The 23,064-nt window shown below is 40.1% G+C and overlaps 2 protein-coding genes across 2 annotated transcripts; one reads left to right on the top strand and one right to left on the bottom strand.

Annotated features, from left to right (window-relative positions):
* The first annotated feature begins 4,614 nt into the window (after positions 1–4,614).
* Positions 4,615–15,338, top strand: LOC128368693 (immunoglobulin kappa light chain-like). The gene is made up of 5 exons (XM_053329553.1): positions 4,615–4,657; positions 4,752–5,069; positions 5,501–5,539; positions 14,655–14,963; positions 15,096–15,338. The coding sequence occupies exons 1-5, from the start codon at positions 4,615–4,617 to the stop codon at positions 15,290–15,292; spliced, it is 906 nt and encodes a 301-aa protein (XP_053185528.1). The 3' UTR covers positions 15,293–15,338.
* Positions 15,339–19,504: 4,166 nt separating this feature from the next.
* Positions 19,505–23,064, bottom strand: LOC128368680 (uncharacterized). Its single transcript, XM_053329541.1, has 5 exons — positions 23,022–23,064; positions 22,603–22,929; positions 21,610–21,657; positions 19,825–20,153; positions 19,505–19,793 (listed from the first exon to the last, which is right to left on the bottom strand). The coding sequence occupies exons 1-5, from the start codon at positions 23,062–23,064 to the stop codon at positions 19,563–19,565; spliced, it is 978 nt and encodes a 325-aa protein (XP_053185516.1). The 3' UTR covers positions 19,505–19,562.

The following is a 23,064-nucleotide window of genomic DNA, read 5'->3' as shown; positions in this document are numbered from 1 at the left end:
AGAATAGTCTTTATTGTCATTGCCAGGACAATGAAATTTTGTTGGAGCAGTCCTCCCGCTGCCTCGTACATATAAATGAATATAAATATAAAATATAAAAGAAAACATTTAACAATATATACAATGGGCACAATCAACAATAATTAAAACGTGTGCAAAGAAGTCCAAGCCTTAAAGGGGCCAGTAGTGCAATGTTTGTTGATGGGGGGGTGCGGAGTTCAGGAGTGTAACAGCTCTGTGGTAAAAGGTGTTTTTTAGTCTTGTTGTGCGGGCGCTTCATGTTCTGTAGCCTTTGAAGTCCATTCTTCACGTTTACCCCGAGGTACTTGATGTTCTGCACAATCTCCACTGTCTCACCATTGATGGTGATGGGGTGATGGACAAAGGGCTTCTGTTTCCTCCTTTCCACCAGGTTTTCTACCTCTGTCCTGTAAGCGGCCTCATCATTTGACATGATCCTGCCTACCACGATGGTGTCGTCTGCAAACTTCAAGATGGTGTTGGCCCCGTGGGTGGGTTTGCAGTCCAGAGTGTAGAGGGAAAAGAGGAAGGGGCTCAACACACAGCCCTGTGGTGCACCGATGTTCAGGGTGATGCATGAGGAGACCTGTCTCCCCATGCGCACAGTCTGTGGTCAGCCCGTGAGGAGGTCCAGGACCCAGCTGCTCAGGTGTGTTGAGGCCCAGGTGGTCCAGCTTGGTGGCTAGTTTATGGGGGGTGGTGGTGTTCAAGGCGGAGCTATAGTCTATGAATAACATCCACCCATAACTGTCCCACTGGTCCAGGTGTGTCAGGGCGGTGTGGAGGGTTAGTGACACTGCGTCCTCAGTCGACCTGTTTGCCCTATAGGCAAATTGGTGGTGGTCTAAGGAGGGGGGGTTGCTGTTCTTTAAGCATCCTAGTACAAGACACTCAAAGCATTACATCACCACCGGTGTCAGAGCCACAGGCCGATCGTCATTGAGGGACCTGATGGCTGATTGTTTTGGCACAGGGATGATTGTTGCTGTCTTGAGGCACGTGGGGACAGAGGCCTGCGGCAGGGAGATGTTAAACAGGTCTGTGAGCACCGCTGTCAGCTCCCCTGCACAGTACTTCAGAACCCGCCCTGGTACTCCATCAGGTCCAGTGGCCTTGTTGGGGTTGATGTGCTGCAGGGTCCATCTCACATCGTGGGGGCTCAGTGCCAACACCGGTGGTGTCAGGCTTAGCCTGAGTTACTGCTTATCCTGAAAGAAAAGAGATGATTTAACATATTATATGGCTTAATTAATAACCAACATTTAAAAAGAAAAGTTCACATAAAGTTGACTTAATAATAGCCTAATCATATAAATCTATATACACATATATATAGTCAACTTAATACTATATATATATACATTCATACATAGCCCTATATAGTCGAGTACATAGTCAACTTAATTATATATATATATATGTATGTATTTGTGTGTGTGTGTGTGTGTGTGTGTGTGTGTGTGTGTGTGTGTGTGTGTGTGTGTGTGTGTGTGTGTGTTCATAATATTGAACATTGAGGCCTGACAGAATAACAGCCTCATAAATATTGTCCCTAAAAAACCTTGCCCAAAGGATAACAATGACTTTAGACCTGTGGCCCTGACTTCAGTAATAATGAAAGTTTTTGAGCGTATAATGGTGTGCATCTTAAAACATGAGGTAAAACATCTTCTAGACCCTTACCAATTTGCCTATCAGAACAACAGGGGTACTGATGATGCTCTCAATACAACAACTCATCTGGTACTTAAACACACTGAAAACCCCAAGGCTTATGCCAGACTACTGTTCATGGATTTTAGCTCAGCTTTTAATACGATTCTCCCCCAGATACTTTTAAAAAAGCTCAAACGAATGGAGGTGAACCCCTTCATTATTAAGTGGTACTTTGCTTTCCTCACTGGAAGGCAGCAACAGGTGAGGGTCAACTCTACTCTCTCTAGCATAAAGGATATTAATATGGGAGCCCCACAGGGGTGTGTAAGTTCTCCAATTCTTTTCACGCTATATACTAATAGCTGTAGAAGTGAGCGCAGTGAGCATTATGTTATTAAGTTTTCTGATGATACGGCTCTTTTGAGCCTTCTGTATGCTAATTCAGACACAACTGTGTATCATACAGAGGTACAGCGCATAGTGTCATGGTGTGATGGTCACAACCTTATTCTAAATGCGAAAAAGACAAAAGAGATGATCTTTGATCCCAGGGGCGTGGGTGATCATAAGTCGGTGTCCATCAAAGGACAGGTTGTGGAGCAAGTTACCCATTTTAAATATTTGGGTATTACTTTGGATTGTAAACTACAGTGGAGTTCTCATGTGGAGTATGTATGTTCAAGGATCTGTCAGCGGCTACATTTTCTGCGTAGACTAAGGGTTCATGGTGTGGATAAGTATATTATGTTGTTGTTTTATAGAGCTACTATTGAGTCCATAATACGCTATGGCATCACAACATGGTTCTGCAACCTGACCGTAAAAAACAAAGCTCAACTCCAGAACCTTGTTAAGAGGGCAGGGAAAATAATGGGGACTCAGACCCCATCCTCCTTAAAGGAGATTTTTGAGGATACAGTTAGGAAGTTAGGTCTTAAGATAGCCACAGACCCAACCCATGTCCTAAATATGGAGTATGAGCTGTTGCCTCTGGGCAAAAGATACCGACTCCCATTCTGTAGGCTAAACAGATTCAAGTTCTCCCTAGTACCATTATCAATCAAGCTACTCAATGATGGAATAGTGCAATAACTGGTGGGACAATGGTGCAATAATGGGTGGGGCAATAGTGCAATAACTAGTGGCAGTGCAGTCATCCCTATGGACTTATCTTCTTTTTTATACTATGTATTATCTGATGAGCTGTGTGTGTGTGTGTGTGTGTGTGGGGGGGGGGGGGGGGGGGGGTTGCATGTATGCACTGTAGCGCTGAGACTATGTTTGTTTTATAATGGTTTTTGTGTCTCATGTCTTATGTATGTCTATGTAAAACTCTTTGTTGTATGTATCGCCGATGCTTCTTGTGTACCCAAGACAAATTTCTCTCGTGAGAGAGACAATTAAACACTTACTTACTTACTTACTTATTGAACAACTGCAAAATTGAAGCGCTGTTTTAAAGGTATTGGTTATTGATTAGTACATTTAAAATAATTTCTAAAAAGTAAACTAAGACATGTTTAGTGGATGCATGTCTCAGGGTACCATTTATTTGTTAATTGATTAAGGTCCAGTCTATAACGACCTCAACCCATGCACTGTTTCTCTGTTTGTGAAGGCCTGTCCCTTGATTGAGGAGCTTGTACATGACAGAGCTGCTATAGTACACAGGGCTCTGCAACAAGAGCGCACCTTCAGAGACAGATCAGACCCATTCAATCCATCAGCTACTTCCTGCCAGCCTTTCTCTTGGATTTTATTTACAGTTTTTTGTGATCATATATTTACATTCTTCATGCGTCTCCAGCAGAAGTGTGTGCTAGAGATTGAAGCTGCTCTGTGGCTATTTTGTGGTGGATTTTGTCATTGTGAATCCGTTTGATCTGTGTTCGAAGTCATGGGCTGCATGTGAGCCTGTCTTGAATTAGTTTGATTGCGTGAATATGGACCGACCTTTATGGAACCGCTGTAGCCTCATCTCATTTGTTAGGCTCATTCAAGTCAGAGAGCCAACATTCCTCCATGAGCAGCACTTGGTGACAGCAGCAAGGAGAAGCTCCACTTTAACAGGAAGAAACCTCAAGAATATAAACTCTTTATACACATTTGGTGCCATGAAAACTAAACTTTGCAGAGACTAGTAGTAGTAGAAGCAATGTGTTGTTGCAGCCACCAGAGGGCAGCAGTGTAAAGGTTTTATTACTGACAGCAGCAGCACACAGCAGATAGAGGTAATGTAATATAAAGTGTAGAATGAGATGTACACTATAGGTTTAAAGTGTCATAACATGTCTCAGCAACATTAATAATATTTAATATAATGTTTAAAATGTATTATAAATATTATATAATAAAAAGAGGCAGAGTTACTTTTGGTTTTGCTCCTGGAAACAGCTGAACATGTAGACTGCTGCTGGTTGTATTTGGTACCAAACGTTTATTTAATAATCATGAATAAATATTCAGTTATTTGCAAACAGGTTGAATTTTCTCTGGTTGTAGATTTTGTAATACTAGAATTATAATTTAATATTATTATTACACCAATCGCAATATTAGATTTAAAACAAATGAGTTAGAAAACATAAGAAATAAAAATGAATCTGACAAACACACACTTTTAAATACAGTTTGATTTATATCAAAGCAAAATAATACACCTAATTATTATTGGTATTATTATTGAGAATATTGAAACCTGTCAGATGATGAAGGAAATTGAATGAACTGATTGATCTAAATGAAATAAATAATCAGAAAACCACACAGCAGCAGCAGCAGCCTTATGTGTCTGCTGCAGGGGCTGATGGGAGGTTTGAGGACCTGTTAGAAACCACGTGGCCTTCGTCTGATCTCACAGCTCGTCCTTGTTTGGCCTCAGCTGCATCAGAGCGCCACTTCTCCCCAGGTTCACCAGAGGAAACACCACTGCACAAAATGCTTTTCCTCCCAGCTGCTGCTCTGTGCTGTCTGTGTTCAGGTGAGTGTTTCCAGCCAATCAGGAGCCCACAAACTCAACCTTTAACAAACACACTGTCACACTGACCTTCATCTGTGTGTCTGTTTCTCTACAGCACTGGTTGCCATGGCAGCACAGCTGATTCAGGAGGATTTAACATTGACCAGGAGAGCTGGTGAAAAAGTTTCCTTCAGCTGTCGAGGACTTGACCAGTGTAACCATGTAACTGTATACTGGTACCAGAAGAACGACACAGAAACATTCAAAGTGATTCTTGATATTGACAGCACGAATGGTAAATTAGATAAACGTTACAATCACACTCAGGAAGATGATTTCTCAGTTGTATATAAACAGAACGGCTGGGAGTTACAGATCCAGACAGTTAAACTCTCACATGCAGCCACCTACTACTGTAGCTGTGCGAAACGTGGTTCCCACAGTGAGAAATGATCCCTGCAGCCTGTACAAAAACCTCCAGCAGTCAAACAGTGTTAGTGACAGGAAGAGAGCAGTAAACCACAGCCCAGGTTCACATATTTCACCTGGATTTATTTATTGTTTTCACAGCTACTGATCTCCATGTAGTAAAATCATATTTTATTAAAGTGACAGACAACATGTGTCATGTGTTGGACTGATTAGAAATGTAGCAGGATCCCGCCTCTCTCTACCTTAATAGGCTGAAATCAAGAAAAATACAACAAAAGAAGAGACAGTCATGTTGATATGAACATTAGAGAAACACATCATGGAGATGAAATATGATTCTGCTTCATAATTTGGATTATTTCACCTCAGCTGACACATTCAGCAGCAGAGAGGTTTTTGTACGACGCTTTTTCACTGTGGCGGGAACAATGTGGTACCGCATCTTTGGCCGTGGCACTAAACTGTTTGTAGGTAAGTCTAAACTTTCATTTTCCTTCAGTTGTTTTATTGAACAAGTTGAAAATGTGTTTGTAGTTTTAGTTTCTGCTGCTTCAGGCTTTACATGTTAGTTTTTTCATATTTAGTAGAGAGTTCTTTCTGCAGCCATTCTTACATAAAACTAATCAATAACTCCTGAAAAGAGCTTCAAATCTCACTGCACACCACAAGTTATTCTTTATTTATGCATCACATCAAAGTTTGTTTCCAGCCAAAAAGTCTGATATCAGTAATGTTACAAATAAACAGGATTTAATCATCTCAGTGATTCAGCAGCAGCTCCTGTTTGTTAAAAACAAGATGATATATGATGTGAAACATCATTTAATAAATGTTCCTAAATGTCATTTTAGAAGCAAATAGTCAGAAATATATTGTGTGTTAAATATACAGTATATATTTGTAAATGGTAAAATGTATCTCATGATAATTGTGTTTTTATGATGATAAATATGTTTATTAGTAGAAAATATATTAATGCATGAAGGTAAAAAGAGATGAATATGTTATTATGATAAATATAATTTATAGATAAAATGTATAATTGTATCTTAATTCACATTTAATATAAATGAAATGAACGTGATGTCAAATAATGTTAAAATATTTTAGAAAATATAAATTTACATAACAAAATATATCATATCTTATATTTGATCTGATATATGTGAACATGTTGTAATTGTGTTTTATATAAAAGCTGAAACTATTTAAAAAGTAGTTAAAAGTATTGATGTATTGTGTGTGTCTGATTAGAGTAAAGTATATGGTGGTAAATATACTTCATATAAAACACTATAATCATTTATAAATGTAATATGAATATAATATATTTGAACCAAGTAATAAAACTATAGTTTTAATTGAACAAAGACAAATGTCATCATATTATATTATGTTACATTATATTATATTTGACATTTCTCTACATGTTGTGGTGATTGTGTTTTATATAAAACCTAAAACTGTTTTATGAAATAAATGAAATTATTGATATATTGATTCTCTTTAAACTTAATAATCAATATGGTGGTAAATATATTTGATATAAAACATTATAATCATGAACAAATGTATTTTCTATGAGGCTGTTATGTCATGATATATATTCAGTGTAAGAGACATAGATGAAGATAGCAGCACGGTGTATTGAGTGTGTGTGTGTGGAGTGAGTGGGTGGTCCTCATGGAGTAGGCGTGTGTGCGTGCGGAGGTGTGTGTGCGTAAAGGTGGGCACTCACCGGTGTTCCAGATGAGGAAGAGAGAGAGAGTCGGGTTTGGGGAGAAGCCATAATTTTTGTTGACCGCTTTTTCACCGTTCAGTTATCACCCCTTTTTTATCAGTTTAACCCGCTGGTTTCAGTTATTCATTCATCCATCCCTGTTGTGTTGTTTATGCACAATAAATGCACCGTTTGAATACTTTAAGAGGCTGTTATCATAATTTAGTAGCGCGTCACAAATTGACTTATCTGAGGACCCAACCTACTCTCCGCGGCCAAAGGTTTATGTGTGCCGCAATATTTGTCAACAAAAAAGGCGTTTAATGAAAATCATCAAGCCGCGCAACAGGAATCAAGTCGTCACGCACCGACTAGCCTGGGAACAAAGAGCCACCACAGCTAAGTGTCACACCACGCCATCCACCTCACCTGGGAGCAGGTAGGCCTGAACCTGTTGATGTTTGTGGATCAAGCAATCCGCTGCGATTGGAATGCATTGTGTCAAATGAGGAAAGGAGGACAATGTATTAAATGGATGTTTACGCTGGTTGTATTGGCGCATTGATGGTGGCGCAACTTCTCCGTGCTTTATTGGATTGTGATGTCGGGACTTTGTGGCATAAATAAGTTGCGGCTGATGTTGTCTAACGGCCTATTGCTGGTTGAAATGCTTGGATCGAATCTGCTCTGTCAATGAATTAAATGCAATGTCTATGGATGGATTTGAATGCGTTCTTGAATGAAACGTGATTGTGTTGCTTCATACAAAATACAATCTAATGGAAATGAGTCAAATAAATGATGATGCTGAATGTTTAAACATGGAACGTGAAAAGAGGGAAATCAAACTGACGGCCAAGGCTTTGGAAAATAAAATTGAACGGCTGCAGCACGAGCGCAAAACTGCCGTTCATAAAATCAAAGACCTCATTCCGCAGTTAAAAGCGCACATGAAATCAAAAGAAAATGTAACTGAAATCCCCTCACAACTGAATAACTTGAATGCACTGCGTAAAAAGGCCACGGACCTGCACAACGAATTATTGCCACTGCTTCCCGATGATGAGGATAAAAAACAAAAAGAGTGGTTTTCCAGCATTATGGATTACAGTGATGCATTCAAGGAACAAGTGGAAAAATGGATAAAGGAAAATCCGCATGAAAACTCAAATGAATTGCCACTTCAGACAACTTTTGAACAACCAACAAAGGAAATAAATAATGAAGAACAAATGCCTGTTGAAAAAAGCAAGGATTTGTCTGATGTTGAACCCCCAGTACCTGTTGCCACTGTAAAAGATCCTCAGGATGAACTACAGCCCTGTGACAGCATCTCAAATGCAACCAAGAAGTCACGCTCACATCATTCCTCATCCTCATCTTCACGCTCATCTGCTCGCTTAAAAACAGAAGCAAATATTGCAATTTTGGCAGCAAAACAAAAGGCATTAAAGGAAAAGCATGCATTGGATGAAGAGGAATTAAAGCTACGCAAAAGAAGGGAACAGCTGGTACTGGAGAATCAAATTGCTGAGGAAATGGCAAAACTAAGTGTTATAAAATCACAAAGCGGCGTTGGTGGTAAATCAAAGTCAAAAGTTTCAGATGGGATGAACTCATACTTGGAAAAGACATGCTCAAAACAACAACTTAACATCAATGCCACCGAATTTGTCCCATCACTGCCAGTTAAACTAAGACCCAACACAATGGAAACCACTCAGGCAACTGTGAAGCCTAAAGTCACTCACTTACCCGACATACAATATCTCCCAGGTCCTTCATACATGCTGCAACGTTATTTAACGGCCCCTGAAGATCCTGTGACCAATGTTACACAAACTGAGGCATCACAAAATGACAGTGTGCTAGACATAATGAGAAAACAAAATGAAATTTCAACTCTTTTAATGCAACAACAATGCCTCTCAGCACTCCCAAAGAGAGAAATTCCCATTTTTGATGGTAACCCACTTAAATACCATTCCTTTATTAAAGCATTTGAAAATGGAGTTGAACGGAACACCAATAACAACTGTGACAGACTTTACTTCCTTGAACAGCACACCAAAGGGCATGCAAAGGGACTAGTGAGGAGTTGTCAGCACATTGAGTCGGGCAGAGGATATGTGAAGGCGAAGGCTTTGTTGAAAGAGCATTATGGCAATGAGCAAAAGGTGGCAGCAGCATACATGGAGAGAGCTTTGTCATGGCCCACTATCAAAACAGAGGATGTGAAAGCCCTACAGGAGTACGGCCTCTTTCTGCGAGGATGCTGCAACGCAATGGAGGATGTGCAATATTTAAATGATCTGGACACACCCACAAACATGTTGGAAATCATTAAAAAACTACCGTACAAACTTCGAGACCGCTGGAGGTGCGATGCGTGTGACCTGCAGGAAAGATACAACAGAAGAGCAAGGTTCACGGACATTGCCAACTTTGTGGAAAAACAGGTGAAAATCTTGACAGATCCTGTGTTTGGAAACATTCAGGACACTGTAATAACAACTAAACAAATGAAATACAAACCTCCCCCTCGCTCCAGCATTAAAGGAACCAGCTTTGCTACCACAGTGAATCGTGTGGAGAGAACAGCTCAACCTGTGAATAAAGCTGCAGACATAAAACCGCCAGGTAAGAAGATCTGTCCCTGCTGCACTGGAGGACACACATTGGATGTGTGTGCACGGTTGGAAAAAATGTCACACAAACAGAAAATCGACTTCCTGAAGGAAAATGGTGCTTGTTTTCGCTGCTTGTGTATAGGACACATTAGCAAAAATTGCCAAAGGAAGATTTCCTGCTCTAAGTGTGGTCGAAGACATCCAACTGTGCTTCATAAGGACAGTGTGGCAACTGCGGAACCGGCTGAGAGAAGCAATCAGGTTGCAGTGGAGGACACCTTGGTTTCCAGTGGGCTTACAGGGGCTGGTGAGATGGATTGCAAGCTTCCTATCGTGCCGATCCAAGTGAAGGCGAAGAAGGGCAATAAAATCATTCTCACCTATGCCTTTCTGGACCAGGGCAGTACTGCAGTGTTCTGTACTGAGAGCCTGAAGCAGAAGCTCAGTTTGTCTGGGAAGAGAGCCAACATTCTTCTCAGGACCATGGGGCAGGAGAAGGTGGTCAGTAGCTACATCGTGCCAGAGCTGGAGGTGGCAGCACTTGAGGATGACAGCTTCATTGAGTTGCCAAAAGCGTATACTCAGCTGTCAATGCCAGTCCACAAAGCAAACATACCCACAAATAAGGATCTGACAAGTTGGCCATATTTAAAACACATCTCCTTACCACAGATTGAGGCTGGAATTGAGTTGCTGATAGGAACGAATGTGCCACGAGTCATGGAACCACTGGAGGTCATCCGCAGTGAGCATAATGGACCCTATGCTATAAGGACAGCACTGGGCTGGACGGTAAATGGACCACTGACAGGAAACGGTGGAGAGGCCAATTACTGTGAGCAGCCAGTAACTGTGAATCGTGTGTCCATTGTGAATCTGGATGAACTGTGGCAACAGCAATTTAAGATGGACTTTCCAGAATCAGCTGTGGAGGAACAAGTTGGTCTGTCTAGAGAAGACCTCAGGTTTATGGACATGGTCACAAAGTCAGCCAAACATGTTAATGGTCATTACCAGGTTGCCCTGCCTTTGAAAAATTCAAATGTCAGCATGTCAAATAACAGGAAAGTGGTGGAGCAACGTCAAAACCACCTGAAGAGGAGGCTTCAGAGGGATCCAGTGTTTTACAAGGAGTATAACACATTTATAAACGATTTATTTGATAAAGGCTATGCTGAGAGAGTTCCTGAGGGAGAGCTGGAAAGAAATGATGGCAAGGTCTGGTACATACCGCACCATGGTGTCCACCACCCGACAAAGGGAAAACTTAGAGTTGTGTTTGATTGTGGTGCGAGTTACAAGGGACAATCTCTGAATGAAGAGTTGTTGCAAGGGCCCGATCTAACCAGCTCACTAATTGGTGTTGTGACCAGGTTCAGGAGGGAACCTGTGGTCATCATGGCTGACATAGAAGCTATGTTTCATCAGGTGCATGTGCCCCCAGATGATGCTGATCTGCTGCGATTCCTCTGGTGGCCACAAGGAGACTTGAACCAAGCACCATGTGAATACAGGATGAAGGTGCATCTTTTCGGAGCTACATCCTCCCCTAGCTGCGCCAACTTTGCCCTCAGGAAATGTGCAGAGGATTTTGGACATGAGCATAAGGAGGAGACAGTGGACAAACTGCAGCACTGTTTTTATGTGGATGATTGTTTGGTGGCAGTTGCAACGGAGGAGGAAGCAACGACCCTCTGTCATGAGCTCATGTCTCTGTGTGCCAAAGGGGGATTCTGTTTGACCAAGTGGCACAGTAACAGATCTGAAGTGCTCAAGACCATCCCAGAGCCTCGCAGAGCTAAAGGTGTGGAGCAGATGGATCTGGACCGGGAGTTTGTGGCCATTGAAAGAGTGCTGGGTGTGGAGTGGTGCATTAAGTCAGACAACTTTAAATTCAAAATTGTATGGAAAGACAGACCACTCAACCGCAGAGGCATCCTTTCTACTGTAAGCTCCATTTACGACCCCCTCGGCATGTTAAGTCCCCTTGTTCTGACAGCAAAAAGGATTTTGAGAGATTTGTGCAGAAGAGGAGTTGGTTGGGATGACCCTATACCAGAGACTGTGTCCAAAGAGTGGCTTAAGTGGGTGCAAGGGCTCCACCTACTGGACAACTTTGAGCTACCCAGATGTTTGAAACCTCTGGAGTTTGGGCATGTTATTACTGCACAATTACACCATTTCTGCGACGCTTCTGAGGAAGGCTATGGTACAGTCACTTACCTGCTATTACAGAACGAGCACCATCAAAAGCACACTGCTTTCATTATGGGAAAGGCTCGTGTTGCCCCACTGAAGACAGTTACAATTCCAAGAATGGAACTGATTGCAGCAACGATGGCCAGTCGCATGGATGTTCTGTGGAAGAAAGAGCTACACATGAGTCTTCAGGAATCTGTGTTTTGGACTGATAGTGCTTCTGTGCTAAAATACATTAACAACGAAAGCTCCAGATTTAAGGTGTTTGTTGCCAATCGTGTTTCTGAGATCCTGAAATCAACTCGCCCTGCTCAGTGGAGGTACGTGGATACAGCTTCAAATCCAGCAGACACAGCATCCAGAGGGGTTAAAGTGGAAGCATTTCTGAAGGACAGACTCTGGTTAACGGGACCTCTGTTTCTTTGTCAACCTGAATCAGAATGGCCTGTGAACCCTGAGCCTGTGAGCCATCTCCCCCCCCAGGAAGATCCAGAGGTGAAGAAAAGTGTTGTTGTCAATGCTGTACAAGCTGAAGAGGATCCCACTACTCACCTGATCCATCATTATTCCTTGTGGATTCGCTTGAAAAAAGCTGTGGCATGGTGGTTGAAATACAAGGAGTGGTTGAGGTCCTGTGTCAGGAAGAGGAAAAGGTTAACAGCCAACCAGAGTGAAGAGAGCACACGGCAACAGAGCATTGTGGAGCAAGAAAAGTGCACATTTAAAGGAGCAGTGGTTCTGGGAGCTCTTACAGTGGAGGACATTGACAAGGCTGAGTTGGCCATAATTCAGTTTTGCCAGAGAAGAAGATTTTTTGAGGAGCTCTCTTGTCTGGAAAAGCAACAAAATGTCAAGAAAAGTAGTAACCTGTATAAGTTGTGTCCAAGGCTGGAGGATGGAGTCTTGCGTGTGGGAGGACGGCTTTGCAAAGCAGCACTGCCTTTGGAGTCTAAGCATCCTATCATTCTGGCAAAAGATCTTCATATTTCTACCCTGCTACTGAGAAATATCCATCAAGAGGTAGGACACAGCGGTCGCAACCACATGTTGTCCAAGCTCAGGGAGAAATACTGGATGACAGGAGCAAGTACTGCCATTAGGAGGGTTCTGTCAAAGTGCACCATCTGCAGAAGACTCAATGCCACTCCAGTTTGCCAGCAGATGGCAGACTTGCCGACAGACAGACTCAAGCCTGATGAACCCCCATTCACTTGTGTAGGGGTCGACTATTTTGGACCCATTGAAGTGAGGAGCAGGAGGAGTACAGTGAAGAGGTATGGTGTCCTGTTTACCTGCCTTGTATTGAGAGCTATTCACATTAAGGTGGCATCTTCTTTGGACACTGACTCCTTCATAAATGCACTGAGGCGCTTTATAGCCAGAAGAGGACAGGTCCGCGAGCTGCGCTCTGATAATGGGACTAACTTTGTGGGTGCAGAACGTGAGTTAAAAACGGCTATTGCGCAGTGGAACCAGGCACAGGTGCATGATGTGTTACTCCAAAAGGGCATTAAGTGGACATTCAACCCCCCTGCAGGATCACATCATGGAGGAGTGTGGGAAAGGCTTATTAGATCGGTGAGGAAAGTTCTGAACTCCACTCTCAAAGCACAACGTTTGGATGAGGAGGGACTCCACACAGTTCTTTGTGAAGTGGAAGCCATTGTCAACAGCAGGCCCATCACCAAGGCCTCCACCGATCCCAACGACCTGGAAGCACTGACGCCGAACCATCTGCTACTGCTTAAAAACCAGCCTTCATTTCCACCTGGAGAGTTCCAAGCAGCCGACCTGTACACACAGAGAAGATGGAGGCAAGTCCAGTATGTATCGGATTTGTTCTGGAAGCGCTGGACAAAGGAGTACCTGCCTCTGTTACAGGAACGACAGAGATGGACTGGAGTCCAGAGGAATCTTGTTGCAGGAGATCTGGTCTTGCTTATGGACAGTACCGCACCACGTAATTCTTGGATTATGGGACGTGTCCTGCAAACTTTTCCGGATCGCAAGGGATTTGTGCGTCAAATTCGGATCAAGACGAGAACTAGTTGCCTGGACAGACCCATATCCAAGGTGTGTTTGTTGCTGGAGAAGGAGGAGGCAGCATAAGGACGTTGCTGACCTCTATATGGACTTTGTTTTCCTGACCTGATCTGGACTTCGCGCTAATCGGTCATAGACCAGAAGAAGGAATATCTTTAATGACTTATTCATGAACTTGAGCAATTTATTGGACATTTTTTGCATTTTTTCTGAAATTGATATGACGATTTATTATGTCTCTTGTTGTGTTATGAAATATGAATTATTATGTGGGACCTAATAATTAGGGGCTGGTGTGTAAGAGACATAGATGAAGATAGCAGCACGGTGTATTGAGTGTGTGTGTGTGGAGTGAGTGGGTGGTCCTCATGGAGTAGGCGTGTGTGCGTGCGGAGGTGTGTGTGCGTAAAGGTGGGCACTCACCGGTGTTCCAGATGAGGAAGAGAGAGAGAGTCGGGTTTGGGGAGAAGCCATAATTTTTGTTGACCGCTTTTTCACCGTTCAGTTATCACCCCTTTTTTATCAGTTTAACCCGCTGGTTTCAGTTATTCATTCATCCATCCCTGTTGTGTTGTTTATGCACAATAAATGCACCGTTTGAATACTTTAAGAGGCTGTTATCATAATTTAGTAGCGCGTCACAAATTGACTTATCTGAGGACCCAACCTACTCTCCGCGGCCAAAGGTTTATGTGTGCCGCAATATTCAGTTTGACACATGTTATGATATTAGTAATGAATGTAGTTAAATATTGATAAAGAGTGGTGCATCGTGTTTGAATCTTTCTATATGACATATGATGAGCTTCCATGATGCTTTAGTCTGATATGATTATTGATCCAGTGTCCAGTAGATGATGTTTGTGGTGTATTGATGAGTAGTTTAGTGATCATGTAGTTTCCAGGATCAGACTGAATGCAGTGCAGTGCTGTAAGCTGCTGTTGACTGTGTGAATGTGTGTCTGTGCTGCTTGTTGCTGCTGTCAAACTTCAGATGAGCAGGTAGTGAAGCCCGTGGTGAGCGTGTACCCAGCAGCATCCAGAGCCCACCTGGAGGGGAAGAGCTCCCTGCTGTGTCTGGCCTCAGCCATGTCTCCTCCTCTGGTCCAGTTCTACTGGACAAGACAGAAGAGGAACGGCCAGCTGGAGAATGTGACCCCTGCTGAGTTTGAGCAGCTGGAGCTCAGAGAGCCGGGACGCAGCGCCTCCATCCTGCTGCTCCATCAGGAAGCGAACAGCACATATGAATACCGCTGCTACGTCAAGCACGAGGGGGGCACAGTGAAGGCCCAAACAGAACAAGGTAATGAAGGCTTGGTGACTGTGTTCAGCAGTGATTCAGCTTCATCTGGAGACGCTGTCAGAGAGAGCAGAGGAGCAGAGTGCTGACATTTCTCACTGCAACTCCAAACATTTGACTCCTTTTCTGTTTCAGAGGTTTCTACTGTTATTCCGCCAACACCAGCTCCAACATCTCCACCAGCTCCTGTCCCGTCTCAGTACCAGGTGCTGCTGCTCTGTGTGCTGTACACAGTGCTGATAGTGAAGAGTCTGGTGTACTGCTGTGGACTCTCTCTGCTGATGATCCTCAGAAACAAGGGACCGTCCACCAACTGCACACATGCTGACTGACTGTTTCCTGCTCGCCTTTTCTCACCATCACATCTCATCAATTAATCTCATTCATCACTTTGATCAGTCTTCACAAATATCACTTTAAATGTGTTGTTGTAAGTTTTCTCATGCATAATGTCATTTACACACAATTATAGTACACTTGCAGTCACAACGTGCATGTTCTGTAAATTCTTGTAATCTTGTGTATTTTTCTTTCAACGTCATTCTCAATAAACAGTGTCCTTCCTTTATAATCATCCTTGTTTTTATTGATCAGTTTGTTGATACCTACAAGTAATTTTACTCTTTTTGAGAGTATATCTCAGTATTTTTTTAAATAATGCTAAAAACAAATGGACATGAAGACACAAACGAAAGATACAGCTAAAGAAAAACAACGAAGAAAAGATGAACATACACATGGTTTTCGTATGAGAACAGGTTTGATGATGGGTCCCTTGATTATTTAGGTTGCACATTGATCATCTTTTCTAATTATTTCAGTGTGGATGCACAACTCCATGCTGATGACACTGTTGTTTAAACACATAATAAAACAGTACAGAGCAATGTTTGTAATCAGTAGTCAGCAACAATCCAATCTCTCTTTCTGCCTTCAACATGTAAGAAATTATGTAAATAACACACGCATAAGCATAACGAACAAACTGTACATCTGAATTTACATTCCAACTTTTTAATAGTGGCTTGATATACTGATTTACTAAACTTCATTAACCTGCCTTTTAACAGTCTGTGTATTTCAAGCAAAAGGTTTTTATGCAGCCACAAAAGAAACTCCCTAAACTTTGAAACAAAACTTTGATTGCTATTGTTCTCATCTGACTTCTCTCACAGATTAATAACACAAATTAAAACTGAGGCAGGGAGCACTGAGTTCATACTGAAGTTCCTGGAACGATTCTTTAAGCAGAGTGGATGGTTGTAACCGTCATTGTGTTATAAAAGTGAAAAACCACAGTGAACAGTGTGGAGGCTGCTGAGCAGAAACCCACACAGCCCGTCTGCTGAAGGAAAGGAAGTGTTGATTCGCTATCAACATTTTTTTGTTTTTTTTATGAGTCCTTATAACCACAGAGAACAGATTCACACCTGCTGCTGTCAGTGTTGGGGGAGCCACTTTGCAAGTGTAGCTTGTAAAACTACATGTAATTAAGCCTGGCAGTTGTTTTACAAACTACATTTCTACCCCTGGAGAAATGTAAAACTACAGCTAAAAAAAGTAGCTTTAGCAACTACTTATACTCATTATACTCATTAAATACAACAACATGTGGTCTATATAAAACAAAATATAATAACCTACAAAAAATTCACATGCCAGCAGAAATATGCCTCTCAACTCAGTTTGATTTTGCTAAAGAAAAAAAGCTGACATTTTTGGTCAACATATTGTAGGTTCCCCGTAGACATGTTGGGTAATATAAAGAGAAAATGAAAATCCTACCACAATACCCACTTGTAAATCAGAAATGTACATCAGTCAACTAAAAATGTAATTAAAAAACACAAAGAGGTAGACATATTCTAGAGCGCTGTGTCATGACATGATTCATGCCTTTTCTGGAAAACAATAATGGTAAAATAAATTGTATATTAAAAAGGTCTTTTTTAATAAAAAATATTTCATGTTTCAGCAACAATCCTATCTCTCTTTCTGCCTTCGACATGTAAGAAATAATGTAAATAACACACGCATAAGCATAACGAACAAACTGTACATCTGAATTTACATTCCAACTTTTCAATAGTGGCTTGATATACTGATTTCATGAGGCCCATGAGGGTCTGAGGGCCCCTGAGAGTCTGGTACTGTATATATTTGATCAATATAACACTGTGGGGTCAATTTACATAATGCAGACTTAATTTTTTATTTTATTTAAGTACATTTTGAAACTAATACTTCTGTAATTTATTAACAAAAACATGACGAATGTATTTGTCAATGTAACAAATACATCGACCTTAGTTAAATAGTTCAGTACTTCTTCCACCACTGCTTAACAGTTTACATTACTGAGAGACATAAATGATAGAAGGGGCTGTTTGTTAGTAGCCTTCAAATATCTGAATGTCTGATCTGTCAACAAAACTTATTTTTTATACACTCGAAGATGTTCACAGCATACATTTAGAATAAAATAATACATGTATTAAAGAAAGACACGAGCAGCTTTTGGACTCAGGTTTACCTTTAGGTAAAGTATTTGCAGTCATTAGTTGGTTATCACCTCTATGTGAGGAGCTTTCCACTGTGAAAATATTAAAGCAACAGTCTGTCAATCATCCCATTTATTATTTTAAATCAAACTGAGAGCAGCTGAACTAACAAACATAATGTATACAGTACTGTGCAAAGTCTTAGGCAACTACCATTACACAAACAGAAAATACATTTTGACATTTGTTGACAAAATTTAACATTAATTATTCAATATTATTATTAATTAAGACACCATTCCATATAGGTTTAAGATAGCCAGATTCCTGCCATTGCTCAAGTACAAGGGGAGGTCACACTAAATACTTGCTGCTTTAGCATATGTATGTGTATATATATAGTTATACATATATATAAAATTCAGTTTTTTAATGATGTATACACATTTCTCCCATTTCTTGGTTACATTCTAATTAAGAGACTGATAAATTTAAAAAATGGTTAATCTAATGGTGGCCTGAAAACTGGAAGGAAGGATAAGTGACAGTTAAATTCATTTTGAGAAAAGAAAAAAATTACCCGCTAGTGTTTATTTTCATCAATTTTATTTCTTCAATTTTATAATTTCCTGTACTATGCAAATCTCTAAGTTAAAATCAGTCTGCCAATAATATTCAAGTATCAGCTAAAGTTCAGAAATCTTAACAACATATCCCAAGAGTGATGGTTTGAATAAAAAAGATATAAATACATAAGATAATAAAAACATCAACAACAGGAATCTTGAAACAGTAAAGTATAAATGAAAGGTCAACTCCTGGATTTAAAAAAAACAAACATGAAAATATGCGAAATCATGTTGATGGTTTATGTCACCCAAATTTAACCATGTCTTTTCTAGTTTTACATTTCTTTTGGTCTGTATGTTGTGTCTACTATTACTGTCCACTTTACCTTCAGGATTTAACAGTTATCAGTGAGAAGTTAAAGCTGGAAGACAGTTAGTCAGTCAGCATGTGTGCAGTTGGTGGTGTTATTAATCTGTGAGAGAAGTCAGATTTCTTTTTGTGGCTGCATATGAACTTTTAGCTTGAAATACACAGACTGTTAAAAGGCAGGTTAATGAACTTTAGGAAATCAGTATATCAAGCCACTATTGAAAAGTTGGAATGTAAATTCAGATGTACAGTTTGTTCGTTATGCTTATGCGTGTGTTAGTTACATTATTTCTTACATGTTGAATGTGGGAAAAGAGAGATAGGATTGTTGCTGACTAAAGCCCATAGAGAAGGGTTAGGGTTAGGGTTAGGGTTACTCACAGGAGATAATATAGTTAAAATGAGTTTGGCCTTAAGTGTTTTGAGGCAAAAGGCAGCGTCACATGATTGTACCACAGATGACATTTTGATGACTAGTTTCATTGATCATTACAAGAATCGGCCAAATGACACTTTTAATGACGTGTATGGTGACATTTGCAAGTGAAATAGGATTGTTGCTGACTACTGATTACTGACATTGCTCTGTACTGTTTTATCATGTTTAAACAACAGTGTCATCAGCATGGAGTTGTGCATCCACACTGAAATATTTTATAAAAGATGATCAATGTGCAACCTAAATAATCAAGGGACCCATCATCAAACCTGTTCTCATAAACAACCGTGTGTATGTTCATCTGTCTTTACTTCGTTGTTTTTCTTTAGCTGTATCTTTCCTTTGTATCTTCATGTACATTTGTTTTAGCATTATGTGAAAAAATACTGAGATCTACTCACAACAAGAGTAAAATTACTTGTAGGTATCAACAAACTAATCAAGAAAAACAAGGATTATTAAAAAGGAAGGACACTGTTTATTGAGAATGATGTTGAAAGAAAAATACACAATATAACAAGAATCTACAGAACTTGCACATTGTGACTGCAAGTATACTACAATTGCATGTATGTGTTTATTTTTTGGGACAACTGTATATGACATTATGCATGAGGAAAAGTACAACTACACATTTAAAGTGACATTTGTGAAGACTGATCAAAGTGATGAATGAGATGAATTGATGAGATGTGATGGTGAGAAAAGGCGAGCAGGAAACAGTCAGTCAGCATGTGTGCAGTTGGTGGACGGTCCCTTGTTTCTGAGGATCATCAGCAGAGAGAGTCCACAGCAGTACACCAGACTCTTCACTATCAGCACTGTGTACAGCACACAGAACAGCAGCACCTGGGACTGAGACGGGACAGTTGGAGAAAGAGCAAAAACCACTGAAACAGAAAAAAGTGAGAAACAAATGTTAGCGCTCTGCTCCTCTGCTCTCTCTGACAGCGTCTCCAGATGAAGCTGAATCACTGCTGAACACAGTCACCAAGCCTTCATTACCTTGTTCTGTTTGGGCCTCAAATGTGACCCCCTCGTGCTTGACGTAGCAACGGTATTTATATGTGCTGTCCTCTTGCTGATGGAGCAGCAGGATGGAGGCGCTGCGTCCCTGCTCTCTGAGCTCCAGCTGCTCAAACTTAGCAGGGGTCAGATCCTCCAGCTGGCCGTTCTTCTTCTGTCTTTTCCAGGAGAACTGGACCAGAGGAGGAGACATGGCTGAGGCCAGACAAAGCAGGGAGCTCTTCCCCTCCAGGTGGGCTCTGGATGCTGCTGGGTACACGCTCACCACGGGCTTCACTACCTGCTCATCTGAAGTTTGACAGCAGCAACAAGCAGCACAGACACACATTCACACAGTCAACAGCAGCTTACAGCACTGCACTGCATTCAGTCTGATCCTGGAAACTACATGATCACTAAACTACTCATCAATACACCACAAACATCATCTACTGGACACTGGATCAATAATCATATCAGACTAAAGCATCATGGAAGCTCATCATATGTCATATAGAAAGATTCAAACACAATGTGCCACTCTTTATCAATATTTAACACAACATCACAACATTAGTTATGATAGAATTTGTAAAATGTAAAATATATCATGACATAACAAATACATTGCATTGTGTTTTATGTAAATATATTTGCAACAAAATATTGTACTGTTTAGTTAAAGTGAAAACTAAACAAATGTATTAATAATTTTTTTTGTATTTCCATCAAACCTTTAGCTTTTATATAAACATTTTCTCTGTAAACTAGATTTATTAAATTGAGTAATACATGGCTATCCTGATATAAAGCACATCTGCCAATTATAATGCTGTTTAATATATTTACCACACATACTTATACACTATATATATATATATATTTATATATATTTATATACTAATTTTATAAATATTAATTTTTAATATGTTAATTTAATTTTTATATAAAACACAGTGTTTTATATGAAGTATATTTACCACCATATACTTTACTCTAATCAGACACACAATACATCAATACTTTAAACTACTTTTTAAATAGTTTCAGCTTTTATATAAAACACAATTACATGTTCACATATATCAGATCAAATATAAGATATGATATATTTTGTTAATTACATTACAATATGTATTATATTTTCCGCTATATATTTAACATGTTGATTTAATTTAACTTTAAGTTATACAATTTTATATTTTATGCTTAAATTATTTTCATCACAATAACATATTCATCTCTTTTTACCTTCATGCATTAATATATTTTCTACTAATAAACATATTTATCATCATAAAAACACAATTATCATGAGATACATTTTACCATTTACAAATATATAGTGTATATTTAACACACAATATATTTCTGACTATTTGCTTCTAAAATGACATTTAGGAACATTTATTAAATGATGTTTCACATCATATATCATCTTGTTTTTAACAAACAGGAGCTGCTGCTGAATCACTGAGATGATTAAATCCTGTTTATTTGTAACATTACTGATATCAGACTTTTTGGCTGGAAACAAACTTTGATGTGATGCATAAATAAAGAATAACTTGTGGTGTGCAGTGAGATTTGAAGCTCTTTTCAGGAGTTATTGATTAGTTTTATGTAAGAATGGCTGCAGAAAGAATTCTCTACTAAATATGAAAAAACTAACATGTAAAGCCTGAAGCAGCAGAAACTAAAACTACAAACACATTTTCAACTTGTTCAATAAAACAACTGAAGGAAAATTAAATTTTAGACTTACCTACAAACAGTTTAGTGCCAGAGCCAAAGATGTGGTGCCTGTTTGTTCCTTACACAGTGAAAAAGCGTCGTACAAAAACCTCTCTGCTGCTGAATGTCTCAGCTGAGGTGAAAGAATCCAAATTATGAAGCAGAATCATATTTCATCTCCATGATGTGTTTCTCTAATGTTCATATCAACATAAGTGTCCCTTCTTTTATATGATTTTAGTCACATTAGCAGTGTGACTATATGGATACTAATGTTTGTTGGTTACTTGGTCCAATACTACTTATGTGCAGATTGATTGGTCAATTCAATTATTGATTTGACTTTTAATCTAGCGCCACCAGCAGGTTGACATTTTTGGTCCAGATTGAAATATCTTTCATTCAACTTTAGTCGTAGTTTAGTTGGCCTCAGGATGGATTATAATAACCTTTATCGTCTGACTTTACCTCTAGCACCAACAACATGTCAAAATTGAATCCACAAATTAATTTAATACCAAATAAATGATGCATCTTCTACAATCAGTATTTTTATAATAACTATGATCTGTCAGTGTGTAATGTGTTTGTGATTCATAGTGATAAACCTTCAGAGAATTATCAGTGCTTCTGCAGCTGCCCTCAATTTTATGGAGCTGTGTATTGTTAAGCTCTCCGGCTGCAACTTTACCATTTTGCTTCACTCCTCATCTTCTTCTTTCTTGATCTTGTCTTCATCTTGTTGTATCATTGTGCTTCTGTGTTGCTCCTTTGTCCTCACTGTGTGGAACAACAGGAAACCTGCTGAAATACCTGATCAATAATATCAATTCAATATAATGTTGAAATCTAAATCCTGACACCAACAGACAAACATTTTGTCCTCAGCTCAGTTTGTTTGTGACTCTGGCTGAGATGGAGGTGAAATATGTGAACCTGGGCTGTGGTTTACTGCTCTCTTCCTGTCACTAACACTGTTTGACAGCTGGAGGTTTTTGTACAGGCTGCAGGATTCATTTCTCACTGTGGGAAACGTAATAATAACATTGACAGTAGTAGGTGGCTGAATGTGAGAGTTTAACTGTCTGGATCTGCAACTCCCAGCCGTTCTGTTTCTTTACAGCTGAGAAATCATCCTTCTGAGGGTGATTGTAACCTTTATATACTTCACCATTCTTCCTGCTAATACCAAGAATCCTTGAGAATGTTTCTGCGTCTTTCTTCTGGAACCAATATACATAATGACTTTCACACTGGTCAGTTTCTCCACAGCTGAAGGAGACTGTTTGACCAGCTCTCCTGGTCAATGTTAAATCCTCCTGAATCAGCTGTGCTGCCATGGCAACCAGCGCTGTAGAGAAACAGACACACAGATGAAGGTCAGTGTGACAGTGCGTGTTAAAGGTTGAGTTTGTGGGCTCCTGATTGGCTGGAAACACTCACCTGAACACAGGCAGCACAGAGCAGCAGCTGGGAGGAAAAGCAT

Source organism: Scomber japonicus, chromosome 12 (assembly GCF_027409825.1).
Source record: "Scomber japonicus isolate fScoJap1 chromosome 12, fScoJap1.pri, whole genome shotgun sequence".
NCBI lineage: Eukaryota > Metazoa > Chordata > Actinopteri > Scombriformes > Scombridae > Scomber > Scomber japonicus.
The sequence above is the reverse complement of the archived record's forward strand: the minus strand, read 5'-3'. Positions and strand labels throughout refer to the sequence as shown.

Bases quoted from the DNA above. Each gene is read 5' to 3' on its own strand.
- LOC128368693 (XM_053329553.1), top strand. From the start codon at position 4,615: ATGCTTTTCCTCCCAGCTGCTGCTCTGTGCTGTCTGTGTTCAG. The intron at 4,658-4,751 runs GTGAGTGTTTCC...GTTTCTCTACAG, and splicing joins TCTGTGCTGTCTGTGTTCAG to CACTGGTTGCCATGGCAGCA. The intron at 5,070-5,500 runs GTTCCCACAGTG...CGGGAACAATGT, and splicing joins CTGTAGCTGTGCGAAACGTG to GGTACCGCATCTTTGGCCGT.
- LOC128368680 (XM_053329541.1), bottom strand. From the start codon at position 23,064: ATGCTTTTCCTCCCAGCTGCTGCTCTGTGCTGCCTGTGTTCAG. The intron at 22,930-23,021 runs GTGAGTGTTTCC...GTTTCTCTACAG, and splicing joins TCTGTGCTGCCTGTGTTCAG to CGCTGGTTGCCATGGCAGCA. The intron at 19,794-19,824 runs GTGTTCAGCAGT...CTTCATCTGGAG, and splicing joins GTAATGAAGGCTTGGTGACT to ACGCTGTCAGAGAGAGCAGA.